The sequence below is a fragment of the Gekko japonicus genome, unplaced genomic scaffold (assembly GCF_001447785.1).
Source record: "Gekko japonicus isolate JY-2015 unplaced genomic scaffold, Gekko_japonicus_V1.1 scaffold572, whole genome shotgun sequence".
Lineage (NCBI taxonomy): Eukaryota > Metazoa > Chordata > Lepidosauria > Squamata > Gekkonidae > Gekko > Gekko japonicus.
In genome coordinates, this window is record NW_015167553.1 from 488,515 (window position 1) to 501,761 (window position 13,247).

At 42.5% G+C, this 13,247-nt stretch overlaps 1 protein-coding gene across 2 annotated transcripts in view; it reads left to right on the plus strand.

Moving 5' to 3' along the window:
• Window positions 1-13,247, plus strand: part of KIF21A (kinesin family member 21A) — a 152,720-nt gene that overhangs the window by 114,756 nt on the left and 24,717 nt on the right. The window contains exons 24-29 of one of the 2 annotated variants that reach the window (XM_015413713.1): window positions 2,913-2,973; window positions 3,489-3,543; window positions 4,751-4,962; window positions 8,647-8,757; window positions 9,314-9,442; window positions 10,800-10,838. In XM_015413713.1, the coding sequence (XP_015269199.1) occupies window positions 2,913-2,973; window positions 3,489-3,543; window positions 4,751-4,962; window positions 8,647-8,757; window positions 9,314-9,442; window positions 10,800-10,838 (607 nt within the window). The remainder of the gene's footprint in view (window positions 1-2,912; window positions 2,974-3,488; window positions 3,544-4,750; window positions 4,963-8,646; window positions 8,758-9,313; window positions 9,443-10,799; window positions 10,839-13,247) is intronic. The other variant, XM_015413712.1, reaches the window with a different exon arrangement.

Consider the following 13,247-nt stretch of genomic DNA (forward strand, 5'->3'; position numbering starts at 1 on the left):
AAAGAGTGTCTGCCTCTTAAACTGAAGTGGTTGGCTGAACCCCTTCTACCACAGCAGTAGGAGCGGAAAAGAAAACACATTAGCTCAAAGTTTGCGCCTGATCTCTCCTCAGGAAAAACTCGTGTCAGTATAAAATGCATACTGAGCCTGACAACTTGTTGCTATGCAATGAGCAAGGGGTGCCTTCTGGACCCTCCTTGCTGGAGGGCTGGGAAGTAAAGAACAATACTGAAGATATGTTTGTGCATAGGGGAGTGATAGGATTCAGGAGACTTATAATCAGAGGTCATTTCGGGGGGGATCACAGTTCCCCCGGGTGAGGTACGGGGGGGCGGAGCACATGACAAAGCCCTGCCCCCTGCTTTCGGCCCTCATTCATCCAGGAGGAGGCAGGAGAAGAGGGAGGGTAAGTTGCTTCCTCCCTGCCTCTCCCCACCCCTGCCTGCCTGGGGCCAGGGAGGGCCTTCGCGGGGCTTCCTTGCACTCCCGCCGGCCTTGCAGGTCCACCGCTGGGCCCCTCATGGGGCTCGGCAGTGGAGCTGCAAGGCCAGCGGTGGCCAGGACCGTTGGGGGTGGGGTGTGTGGTCTTATGACACACTTCTGGTGATGTCAGGGGGTGTGGCATATGCTAATGAGTTATGCTAATTAGTCCCCCTAGCTCTTTTTCTACGACACGATCCCTGCTTATAATAATGGCAGATATAAGAGTGGGAAATGGAATGGGTAAAGGGGAAGCAAGCTTAGGCCAATAGGACTATGAACATTCATCATTTATGAGTGCTGAAAGTATGGAAGCATTTCTCATCCTAGGCCGGGCGATGCCAAAGGAAAGCTCCTGGTGGGCATTGATTAGGGAGTTCAAGTGCAAGGTTACGGTAAATGTGAGAGTGGTAGGAATAAAGTGAAGGAACATCAGCTGACAAGATATGGTGTGTTCCAGGTTGGGACAGGCTTCGGGCTACCTGACTGCTATTTTAAAAAAATACCAGAAGAATTCTTGCTGTCCTGGTATCTGTAGATATTAAAAAGAAATCTCTGCAGAGAAGGCAGGCCTGTAAGAGTTAAGTGTGCCATCAAGTCGCATCCGACTCTTGGTGATCCCATGAAGGGTCCACCACATGGTGTTTTCAAGGCAGGTGATGAGCAGAGATGCTTTGCCATTGCATTCCTCTCTGTAGAAGCCCTCATCTTCCTTGTTGATCTCCCATTCAAGTACTGACCATGGTCTGGACCAGTGTTCCCTCTAAGCTGAGTTAGTGTGAGCTAGCTCACATGTTTTTAGCCTCCAGCTCACACATTTTTGTCTTAGCTCAGGAAGGATGGCTCCAGAGCAAAGTAATTTATGCAGCAGCCAAATTGCTTGCTCACAACTTTAATGCCAGTAGCTCACAAAGTAGAATTTCTGCTCACAAGACTCCACAGCTTAGAGGGAACATTGGTCTGGACTATTGGGACTGCCCATAAATGGGTGTAATTCTACTGGTAGCATGCCTAATAGCCTTTATGTTTTTATTAATATGCTTATATGAAAGTGACTAGTCAACCTACCCATACTTTCCTATGTTAAACATTCATAATCTATGAGAAAAAAGAACCTCTTTAAAGTTTCTCTGCCTGGTGGCTTCAAGGCAGATTATGTGTCTCTTCTGGTCAAGTGAACTTCTGTTTATAAACTTGCTTTTGTTAGCACACAGATTGAGACAAGGAACACTGAAATTCTTGTTATAAAAGGAATGATGTCTTTCTGTCTTTGGGATGCAGGTCAGAATGATATGTTGTATGTTTATAGAGAAGTATAGGGGACATATGTGGGAACATATATACAAATTCCCTGTTTTAGGAATTACAGAAGATTCAGGAACCATTTGTGTATAATTTGTTTGTGCTTAAGCGTGGCTGTCCCAGGTTTACAAAAAGCTTAGAACACTTTTAGCAATGGCCAGTTTTACTGCAAGAAGAAATATCTGTGCAATTTTGGGCAATCTTACAGGGTTCTGTACAGATAATGTATTTTTGTTGTATGATTAGTGCAAGCGTAAATGCTAGATTTTATTTCTGCACTGGGAGATCGATTGTGATTGTGACCCTTTTTCTCCTCTCCTCTAGTCTTCTGCGTGCATTAAGTGTGTGCATTTTCTGTGACTTGATGGTACATTTATTACAGGTGCCTCCATCTGCCATGTCCTTGCATGCAGTCATAATTATGGAGTACTGTGATAGTGATTGACCAGCATGCTAGCTTTCCTCTCGTATAAGAGGATATACACAGTTGTGACTTGCGTTTTGTGTTACAAGCTGCAGTTTCTTTGTGTAATGTCTCTTCCATCCTGTTTCTTCATAGATGCTGTAGCTGTTTAAGCAGCTGTTGCACAGCAAAGTCATCTTCTTTTATAAGCCATAAATGGTTGTTTGCTGAAAAAGTGCATTTTTCCCCATCAACAGAAATGTTGATCACCATCAAGTGAATTTAGGAGTTAATGAATGAAAAGTATAGAAACGTATTTTGCTTTATTGGGTATTCTGAGCAATAATAAAAGTGTACGGGAGGGTATATAATGTCAGCTCAGAAATATATTGTACAGGACTCCTCCTACCACCTTGTTGTCCTAGTCATTATATTCACCTTTGTACACGGTCAATTAACACAACAAAGAAAACTTTAGATAGAGAATTTGAAATATGGACAAAGAAAATTAAAATTTGTGACTATAGTATCAGAGACCTTGTGAGAAACAGGAACCTGTGGATTCAATTGCATTCTCTTTAATTCAAAATGAATTAAATGTAGCACTATTCATGCAGGGAAGGCACTGCACTTCATGATTTTCACTCTGTGAAAATTAAGGTAGCCTTTGAAATAGGTGCCTTGTACTTGAAACTGGCTAACAACATAATGATTGCACATTTTCCAGAGAATGTGGAAGACAGTACAGATGAAGATGCTCCTTTGAACAGCCCCGGGGCTGAAGGAAGGTGAGAACTCAGTGTAAACTGTAGCCCTTGACTGCTTCTGAAATAACTCTTCTCAAATGCTTGGTGTAAATGAGTCTCATGGTGGGTCAAGGGAAAACAAGGTTAGTAATCCCCACCAAGTTTTCCATTTCCCTAGTCAGAGGTATTTTGGCTCAACCATTTACCTGTTAGCTTCGTAGCTGTTTCGAATGACCTTACGTGAGCTGGGATGTCTGGCTTCAGCTGGATCTTCCAGTTACCCCTGGGAGACTGAGAAACTACATTTAAATAGCTATTTTTGCAGAGTTCCTAGGCCAGTTTAGCTTTGTGCTTGACCCCTTCCTCTTTGAAAGAGATGGTTTCTGTTGCTAAACTTTATTGGTGCCAGTCACACGCATGACTGTAGAACCATGCAATGACTTACAGCATGAACTTTCCCATCACCCTTTGACCGTTCAAAAGCCTCGGTTCAGAGGCAGCTGCATGTTTTTTGTGTGAGTGAACCATGGCCTCACTTGTACAATTTTTGTTTTCAGTTCTTTGTCTTCTGACCTCATGAAGCTTTGTGGAGAGGTCAAGCCTAAAAACAAGGTACAGTGTAATGCAGTTGTTCTTTGATTTTCAATTGAAAAAGTCTAAACATCATATACCTAATTCTGAACCTGGTCCTTATTCAGAATTGGGTCAGGTACATCAGTAAGACATTTTCCTGCAGACCTGGGGAGAGGCCCCCAGGGTTTGCAGTAAAATCCCGAAAATAAATGTGAAAACTTAAATGACATGTGAGGGAAGGGAGGTGACACCTGAGCCACATGAGTGGAGGGGGTGTGTGAAGGAGAAGTGGGCAGGGAGAGTACAAGCAGAATCCTTTTCTTCTCCCCTGCCACCTCAAGCCAGAAGGGGCAGGTGAGGGAGAGGAGTGGGAGCCATTGCCACCCCCCTGTGACTGGTGCTGCAAACAGGTGGGTGGAAAGGAGGAGGGTGAGGGAGGGGGAACAGGAGCCACTGGTGTCACCAGTTGAGCTATTGGGGGAAAGGTGGTGGTGCTGCCAGGCGGGCAGAAGAAAGTGCTGCTGCAAGTGGAAGGCTGGCTGGCAAGTGGTGGGGGAAGGATGGGATTTCCCTCCCACAATTATTGTGGGTCCCCTGCTTGTTTAGCCTAGTACTATTTCTGTGATGAATTGTCATCATTCAGTCCATTTCCCCCTGCCCTCTTTTACTCGGTTTTGTGGTAGTACATGAGACCATTGTGCTCGAAGTTGGGGAATGTCTTAAATTGATGTTAAAAAACCTGTTTTGTAGTTAGGATCTCTGGGAAAAGTTAGAAGTGTCTCACTAGATGTCATCCATGAAGATGTAAGAAGGCAGAATGGAACTGACCTAGTTAGCAGCTGAGCAGTGAAGGTGTGCTAAGCCGTGAATGTTAATTGCTTACTTGAACTGAACTTCAGAACTAACAGTTGCACCTAAATCTGCAAACAGATGCAGATAGTTGGTTGCAGTCCTAAGACTCTTGGATGTAAGCTCCATTGAATAAAACGGGACTTACTTCTGAGTAGATCTGCTTAAGATTTCTCCCTTTGTGAGGCTGACTAATACAATTCCTTGATCTACGGGCCTGCATATAAAGGAGGCCCGGAAAAGCATGTATGCTTTTTATATATGTAAATAGCTGTGTGTTTCAGTGCACTGTTCAGATTGAGATATAATTCCAGATACTCCTTCTCCTTAGTTGAATAAATGGCTTTCAGTTGCATGCAAAAGTGTTCCCCCCCCCTCCTTTCTTCAATTTCTTTAGGCACGCCGTAGAACCACAACCCAGATGGAACTGCTTTATGCTGATAGCAGTGATTTAACCTCTGATACCAGCACAGGGGACATGGCTTTGGCTGGCAGTCTTGCATCCGTGGCAGAAGCTCAGGAAGGTGGAATGAGCACTGATATAAGAGAGTCTAAGGATAGAGAGGTTGCTCCTTCTCCATCAAGCTTGCCTTCTAAGATTGGCAGCATGTAAGTTTGGCACAATGTACTAACTTCTCTGTGGCTTCCTAACAATGCATGTTGCTAACTTCCAGCAGCCTTTTAAAGCTTTATGAAGAGGATGCTGGACAGCAGGGAAATCCTACTTCTATTGGGCAGCCCTCACAGGGAGGGCTAAGTTTATATTACTAATTTTTGTATAGGGATTTTTAATGGGTCATTGTTAATAAAATGCCTTTTACAGAACACAAATCCCTGTTCTGTGTAAAACTATATAGGAGTATACTTATATCCATGAAAAATAGACTAGATTAAAATGATTTAATAATGATGTCAAATGTAATAGTTAACTGTAGTATCTGAAATGCTTTGTAAGTAGGGGATTTATGCAAGTTGCCTCCAAGTGAAAACATCGTTCAAGGATTTGTGGGGTTTTAGAATGGCTTGTGATGGCATTTAATTAAAGTTCCTAATATAATTGGATTATTTCAAACATTTAGAGCTCTACTTAGATTTTTGCAGTAGTGTTCAGCCGTCCACCATCACACTGCACTTTCTTTGCACTTAATTCCCCCTGCCATGTGTGCAATGTATTTGGCAAAGGTATCGAAAGTGTCGTAAATGGAATCTAATGATTAGCACTGCAAAATGTACATAGTTTCTTAGATTTCATCTGCAATACAACTATTAATATTTTTGCAGAGGTGCAGAATAAATTCTAATACTTTGCAGTATTTTATGCATGTTGCTTGTGGTAGTGAGAATAAACCATAGAGTATCCCCGGCTGGCATTGTTAATGGACATTCTTGGCTTTACTGATTTTGCCAGTACTCTCTAAAGGAATGCTTTAAACAGCATGTGATAATTAGTCTAATCTGAGGAACTGTTTGTGCGATATGGTTTTTGGAGCTTCAAGTGGAATTCAGGATTCAGGTAACTAAGTCTGCAGTTTTTAATGTGCTGATAAATGTGATAGTAAACCAAGCAAAGTGATGATACCTATATTTTGGAAGTTTGTGTGTAGGCTCAAGTTTATTTTGCTTCATTGTAAGTGTTTTTTTAATTTTCTGCAGCGGCTTTCTTCAGCTAGGGGGAAAGAAATGTGCTTTAAGTAAAACATGAATGTTGTAGGTTAACATCTGTAAAATGAGCACACTAGCCATGGTGCTGTGATTTACTGCGCCTCCTAGTCTTAGTTATTTTGGTGATAAATTGAGGGTTGTCTGTTTGCAATGTCCCTACTACTGTGTATCTGATGGCCAAAGTAGATACTATGTGCATGCCAATGTATTTTTTTAAAAATGAGAGGCAGCCATGGGAAGCTACAGGGCTGAATGGAAGAACAGCTGGTAGAGAATGGCAAGCTGCTTAACCATTTCCCATCTGGCTGTTTTTTTCGCTTTAGTCACCTTTCCCCAAAGCTGCTCTTCCACAGGCAAAGGAGAAGATGTGAGGGCAGAGTCCATATCTTTTCCCCTGCAGGTGGAAAGTAGCTTGGCAGAGACTATTTCTGAGCTGTTTTTGCATATTGTAGTGTACTCAGAGCAGATAATAGTATTGCGCATATTAACGCTAGTCACAGTGAGGCTGATAAAACGGAACACAGGCTATGGCAAATAAAATGCAAGTCTGTGGTCAGGCAGGCAAAAAGGGAATATGAGGAGCAAAAAACATAAAAACCAACAATAAAACTTTCTTCAAATACATTAGAAGCAGGAAACCAGCCAGGGAGGCAGTGGGGCCCTTGGATGACCAGGGGGTAAAAGGAGTACTGAAGGATGATAGGGAAATGGCTGAGAAGTTGAATGCATTTTTTGCCTCTGTCTTCACTGTGGAAGATGAGAAGTGCTTGCCCACTCCAGAACCACTGATTTTGGGAGGGGTGTTGAAAGACCTGAGTCAGATTGAGGTGACGAGAGGGGAGGTCCTACGACTGATAGACAACTTAAAAACTGATAAATCACCAGGCCCAGATGGCATACATCCGAGAGTTCTGAAAGAACTCAAATGTGAACGTCTGGATCTCCTTACAAAAATATGTAATCTGTAGTAGTCAGAGAGTTCCACCAGGTTGGGGCCAGGACTGTAAAGGCCCTGGCCCTTGTCAGGGACAGCCGGACCTCTTTGGGGCTAGGAATCACCAGTAAGTTGTTACCTGCAGAGCACAACACTCTTCCGGGGACATAGTGGAGGAGACAGTTCCGTAGATATGTTGGTCCCAGACCACTCAAGGCCTTAAAGGTTAATACCAAAACCTTGAACTTGGTATTCCACTTGAAGCCAGTGCAGCTGGCGCAGCGCCGGTTGAATATGTGCCGTCCGTGACGTTCCCGTCAGGACTCACACCACCGCATTGTGGATCAGCTGGAGCTTCTGGGTCAGCTTCAAGGGTAGGCCATTGTAGTCTAATCTGGAGGTGACCGTTGCATGGATAACTGTGGCTAGGTGAGGGCACGACAGGAAAGGAGCCAATTGCCGTACCTGGCGAAGATGGAAGAATGCCAGTTTGGCAATATGCATGACCTGGGCCTCCATAGTTAAGTAGGCATCCAAAGGCACACCCAGACTCTTGACAGATGGTGCCAGTCTCAATGGTGCCCCGTCAAGAGGTGGAAGCCTGGGCTCCAGTCCTGAGACTCTCCCTCCCAGCCATAGAACCTCCATATTTTCTGGATTCAGTCTCAATCTGCTCTTTTTTAACCATCCCGCCATGGCCTCCAAACCCTCAGCCAGATTTTGTGGGGCAGCAGACGGGTGGCTGTCCAACAACAGATAAAGCTGGGTGTCATCTGCATATTGGTGACACCCAAGCCTGAAACTCTGTGCCAGCTGGGCAAGGGGGTACATATAGATGTTAAATAACATCAGAGAGAGGAGTGCTTCCTGTGGAACCCCGCATAGCAGGGGTTTCCTAGAGGACACATTCTCTCCCAGCACTACCCTCTGTCCCTGACCTTGGAGAAATGAGGAGAGCCATTGAAGGGCCACCCCACGATTTCCTACGTCAGTGAGGCGGTGAGCCAGAAGATCATAATCATACCGATATTGGGATTCAGGAATATCGGGAAATACTGATTTTTTCAGGTCCAAATAAAAAAAAGGGCAGTTTCCCTCCCCACACCCCTGTGTTGGACTCTTATCCCTTTGTGACAAAAATGCTGATCTGTACAAGTATACCGCAATCAACATTTTGGGCTGATTTACACCTGCACCGTTTATCACTCAAACTTTGATAGCAGCCACCTTAAATGCATGCTTTCCAGTGGCTCAGTTTGCACATTCATACACCAACTGATATTACAGTGCAGTTATGAATCAACTCTAATTTGCAGATGAATATATAGAAATGCTTCCATTGAAATCTTGAGGTTATCACTTGATATCAAGCAATATGTGATGGCATCAAGTGAAGAGTGCCTCGGGAATATCATTGGGGAATCATAACTTTGGTCATAATTTTGGAGCTGATCACTAGATTTGGAATAGATGAAATGCTGGGGGAAATCTGTAGTTTGATCCTTTCACCATTTCAAAAGGCCAATATAAACTGCATGCAGTCTTGCTTTGAATTGTGGCTGTTCATAGAGTGGGGATAAAAGCAGAACATGGCTTTCTAAGTAAGGAAGTTGAAGCAGATGCTGTGAGACTGTCTGGCTCGTCTACTGCTGGCCAACAATGGCTACCCTCTGAAAATAATCTTCTTCTTGTCTTAGGTCAAGACAGTCGTCTCTGACAGAAAAGAAAATTCCAGAACCCTCACCATTATCAAAGAGGAAGGCCTTTGAGAAATCTTCCGACAAACCAAAGTCAAAAGAGCAAAAACAGTAAGCTCTTTTAAGTAGTTATGTGTGCAACACAGGGTGAAAATATTCATTCATTCATTGAACTAGTGTCCAGTTGATCATTAGCTTTAATGTAGTTTTGCTTTGGTGGTTGGCTGCTACATTAACTGTTTTGATGCTACCCTCAAAGCATCAGTGGAAGCATTGGCAATGGTTTATTTTAAAAATAAGCCATTGCCAATTTTTTTTTGAGAGAGAGATCAAATCTTGACTGTTTCTGTTGCGGAACTCACCTTCATTTTGGGTGCACTGACTTTTCCTGTGTCTTGCTTAGATTTGTAATAGTAATAAAAATATGTTTGTGCTGCCATCTTGTGGCCAGCAGCATTTTCCTCCTGTGTAAGGATGATGATTGGTTATGTTCTGCTTAGGGAAGCATGTAGACTGCATTTCTTGATTTAAGCAAGCAGGCTTCAACAAGTTCATTCTGAGGCATGTTTTCATTCATTTTAACCTCTCTAACAATTCATTTTACCTTTTTAAAGTTTGGGTTTTTTAAAAAAGAAGAGGCTTTTAATGCTCCATTTTTTTCTTGTAGCTCAGATTCTGGAACTTCAGAAGCTAGCCTCTCACCTCCTTGTTCCCCACCAAGCCGGCCCCGTAATGAACTGAATGTTTTTAGCCGTCTTACTGTTTCTCAGGGAAACAGAGCAGTTCAGCAGGATAAGTAAGTTGCAAAGGAGAAAGACCCAGATTCCCGAAGCGTGAATACGCATAAAAGCACACACTGGCCTGATGCATACCCACTGACATAAATGCTCTGGCCCTCTCATGTCAGCAAAAGAAAATACAGGTGCTGTTTCTCTTGTGGTTGCCCCCATCTGCAAAATGGTTTTTGAAACACACAGAATTGCCCATAGTTCCAGGTAGTCTGTTCCCTGCTCACACTTTATTTCTTCTGCATTTGTTCCTCTAATCTATAAGCGAGATCTAATTTCTACGTTACAAGATGGGCAGACTCTTCAAGGGCTGCTGTGTTGCCAAGCAGCATGATGCCAGGTGTTAATACACTTAAGGCATAGCTACACAGAGGGGGGTTACGGGTGTTTGGTGCAGTGATGCAAACAGAGCCCAAGGCAGAGCAACAGCATTAATATATTTAGAAGAAAAACCTCAATCTGAATATAGCTTCATTAAGGGATGACAAGTTTGAGTTGATCCAGAATCTCCATTGCAAGACTGCCAAACTTCAAATACTACCAAACAGTGCGTTAACTCTCTGCTTTCAATCGTGGTATTGTAGGCTGACCTGCTCTTCTTTCCTGTTGCTGTTCTTTCTGCTGCCTTGATTCTAACGGTTCCCCCTGCAATCTGCAGTTGCGATACAAAGTCCTAACAGTTGCTTGCAAGCCTCCCTGTACTTTAAGCCTATGCTTGTAGCTATTCATGTTAGCTTTTTAAAGATGCATTGGTAGTTCTAAAGTTATGTTACACTAACTTAAATATAAGGCTGTTGATATCCTTTGGGGCTTTGGTGACTGCAACTGCAAATCAAACTTAGACTGCTCAGTATGTTTGATTTGCTATGCAAATGAAGGATGCAGTATCCTTTTAACGGTATGCATAATTAATCATTTTTAAAAGAATACATGAGATTTTAAAATGATGGCAAAGCATTAAAACCACCTGCAGTGTTTGGAGGTTAACTTTTTATTTTGCATTAGGCTAGAAACCTTGGGATTCCAAAACAGATGCGAGAAGGTTTTTCTTTTCTTTTCATAGTGCAAATGCAAATTAAACCAAGAGCCAAGTGCCCAGACTACGGCCATTTGATCGTCTTTCTGTGTTTCATTTGGGAAGTGGCTGACACAGGAGGCTCTAAATCTGACATGAGCAATATTTTTGTCCGGGGGAAGACATCATGTTCTACCATGTTTCCCCCTCTAAATTTTCTGAACCATGAGGAGGCTGCTCAGTCTTTGCTTCCTTATGTGAGCTACTGCTGTTGTTCTTTTTAAATGGAATCTTTACCCTGCTGATACCTGTATTCTTTTTCCTCACAATCTCACCATGGTTCATTGTAGGTCTGATGAAAGTGATTCCTCTCTGTCGGAGGTACACAGGTACTCTCTCTTCCTCCTTTCCATCTTCTGGACTCATAGTGGTGTGCTTTAATACCCTTACTGTATTTTTTTTTTCCTGTTCACTAACTTTTTTTCTGCATGGCTTTTTAAATGTAGTGTGCCCAATACATTCATATATTCCCTGCATCTTTAATTTTTTGTTTTAAAAAAAAAACCCAACCGATTTCTTGCTAGAAATGTAAAGTATTTGATTTTAGATATATTTTTTTGTTCCAGCATGAATACTTTTAAAGGGGCAACACTTTTCTGGCTCTGTTTTATTTTGTGTTTTGTTGGGGTGTTTTTTTTAATTAAGCACATCCAGTTTTTTAAATTTTAAAATCCTTCCAGTTTGTTTTATGGAAATATCTAATAGCTCTATTTGAAATCAGTGTCTTTTACCATGTTGTTTGTTCACTGTAGAACAGAATAACTGTTCTGAGAGCAGAACTGAGTGACTTCAGAGGCTAGCAAATTCCAATAATTCCCCTACCATTTTACATTTATTTCTCAAATAGTGGACAATGATAACTTCTTTTTCATAAGATAATAGAGGAAGTTAAAAAGATACCTTTCAGTTGATTGTGCGGCTGACATGAGATAGTTCTGTATCTATTACCCCAGTGGTCAGGTTGTGCCTTCTGATATGCAGAATCGGCCATATTCAGCTGTATGTTTCTGGTGCGGGGACTTTGATATGCATAGGTGAACTCCCCTGTTTACAACAGCTGCCCAATTTATACTGAGGAAGTAAACCAATGTAGCCTTTCTGAGGGTGTATAAATCTGCTCCTTCTCTTGGGGCAAATGGAACAGCCCACATGTACATTTGAATTCCCTAATTAAGGCAAGTGTTAGCGTAGTTTGCTTGACTGATTCACCTCCAGCAGTCATTGGTAGGCATTTGGGGGATATGCCCCTCTTTATTCTAAACCAATTCACCAACCTATACTTTCCAAATTATTGCCATCTCCCAGGATTTATTTCATGTGCTTTTTGCTCTGTCTTCAATGCTGATAGTAATACCTGGTTTCTGCAGAGTACAGTCAATCTACCCCTCCATCACGCTTTCATCCAGTGTCTTTGCAAGCTTGTATCATATCTGAAATATGTTTAAAAGAGATGAGGAATCCAATTTATCTACAGCCGGCCCTATGTAAAGCAATACCATTTTTAGTTAATATTTAGAATGCAGTCTTAATTTTCTTGTCTTCCACCTCAACTTTTGAAAACCCCAGTGTTCTCCATTTTTAACTTCCGTTGCTTAACTCCTCTTACTGTGTTATGAATGCAATACTTATGCTAATGGAACCCATAGTGGCAGTTGCATCAGTTAGGTTAAATACTCAGCTATACTTTCACTTCTGTGAAAGTGATGTCCCTACAGGGCAAGTTTATAGCATCAGATTCCTGTGTGTGACATATCCACCCTGTGAACATTTCCAGAGGAAATGCACAAAAAAATGCACTAGTTTTCTGTCATTCCTTCTTATGAGGAAATTGTGTTTAGTCATTTGTCAAGACATCTTTTCATCCCATATGGCACCCAAGGCCCTGACCTAGATTGCCCAGATGAGACTGGATCTCATCAGAGCTTGGAAACTAAAGAGGGCTGGCCTTGGTTAGTACTTGGATGGGAGACAACCAAGATAGTCCAGATTCACTATGAAGAGGCAGGCAATGGCAAGCCCCTTCTGCTCATCTCTTGCCTTGAAAACTCTATGGGGGTCACCATTAGTTAGCTACGACTTGATGGCACTTGCCACCACTAGAGTACCCAAGACTAATTACAGAATGTAACTTACGAATCAGATAATAAAATAAAAATTGATCATGGAAGCCACAACTGAAAAACACTGAAACCACAATATCACTAGCAGAAATCTACTGCAGTAACCTCTAAAATGGTACATTCTTGTTCTCAAGAGTCTTTTTGTAGAAAAAGAGCTGCAGGAGCTCATTAGCATATGGTATGCTAATGAGCAACTAGGCTATTAGCATATGCTACGACCCCTGACATCACTGGAAGTGATGTCAGAAGCGGAAGCAAGGGGGGGAGGCATCTTCAAAAGCCTCCCCTTCGCTTCCCCAGGTGGCCTGTGTGTGGGGGGGAGCGAAGAGAGAAGGGTTTAAACTTTAAACCCCTTCTCATTAGAGTTGGGCCACAGAAGGAGAAAAGAGGGAAGGAAAGAGAGAGAGTAGAGAGAAGGAAAGAGGGAAAGAAAGAGAAGGAAAGAAGGAAGAAAAGAAGGAAGGAAAGAGGGGATAAAAATAGAGAAGGAAAGAGGGAACGAAAGAGAAGGAAAGAAGAAAGGAAAGTAAGAGAGAGAAGGGAAGAAGGAGGGAAAGGGAAAGGAGGAAAAATAGAAGAGAAGAAAGTAAGAAAGAAAGAGAGAACAGAAGAAGGAGG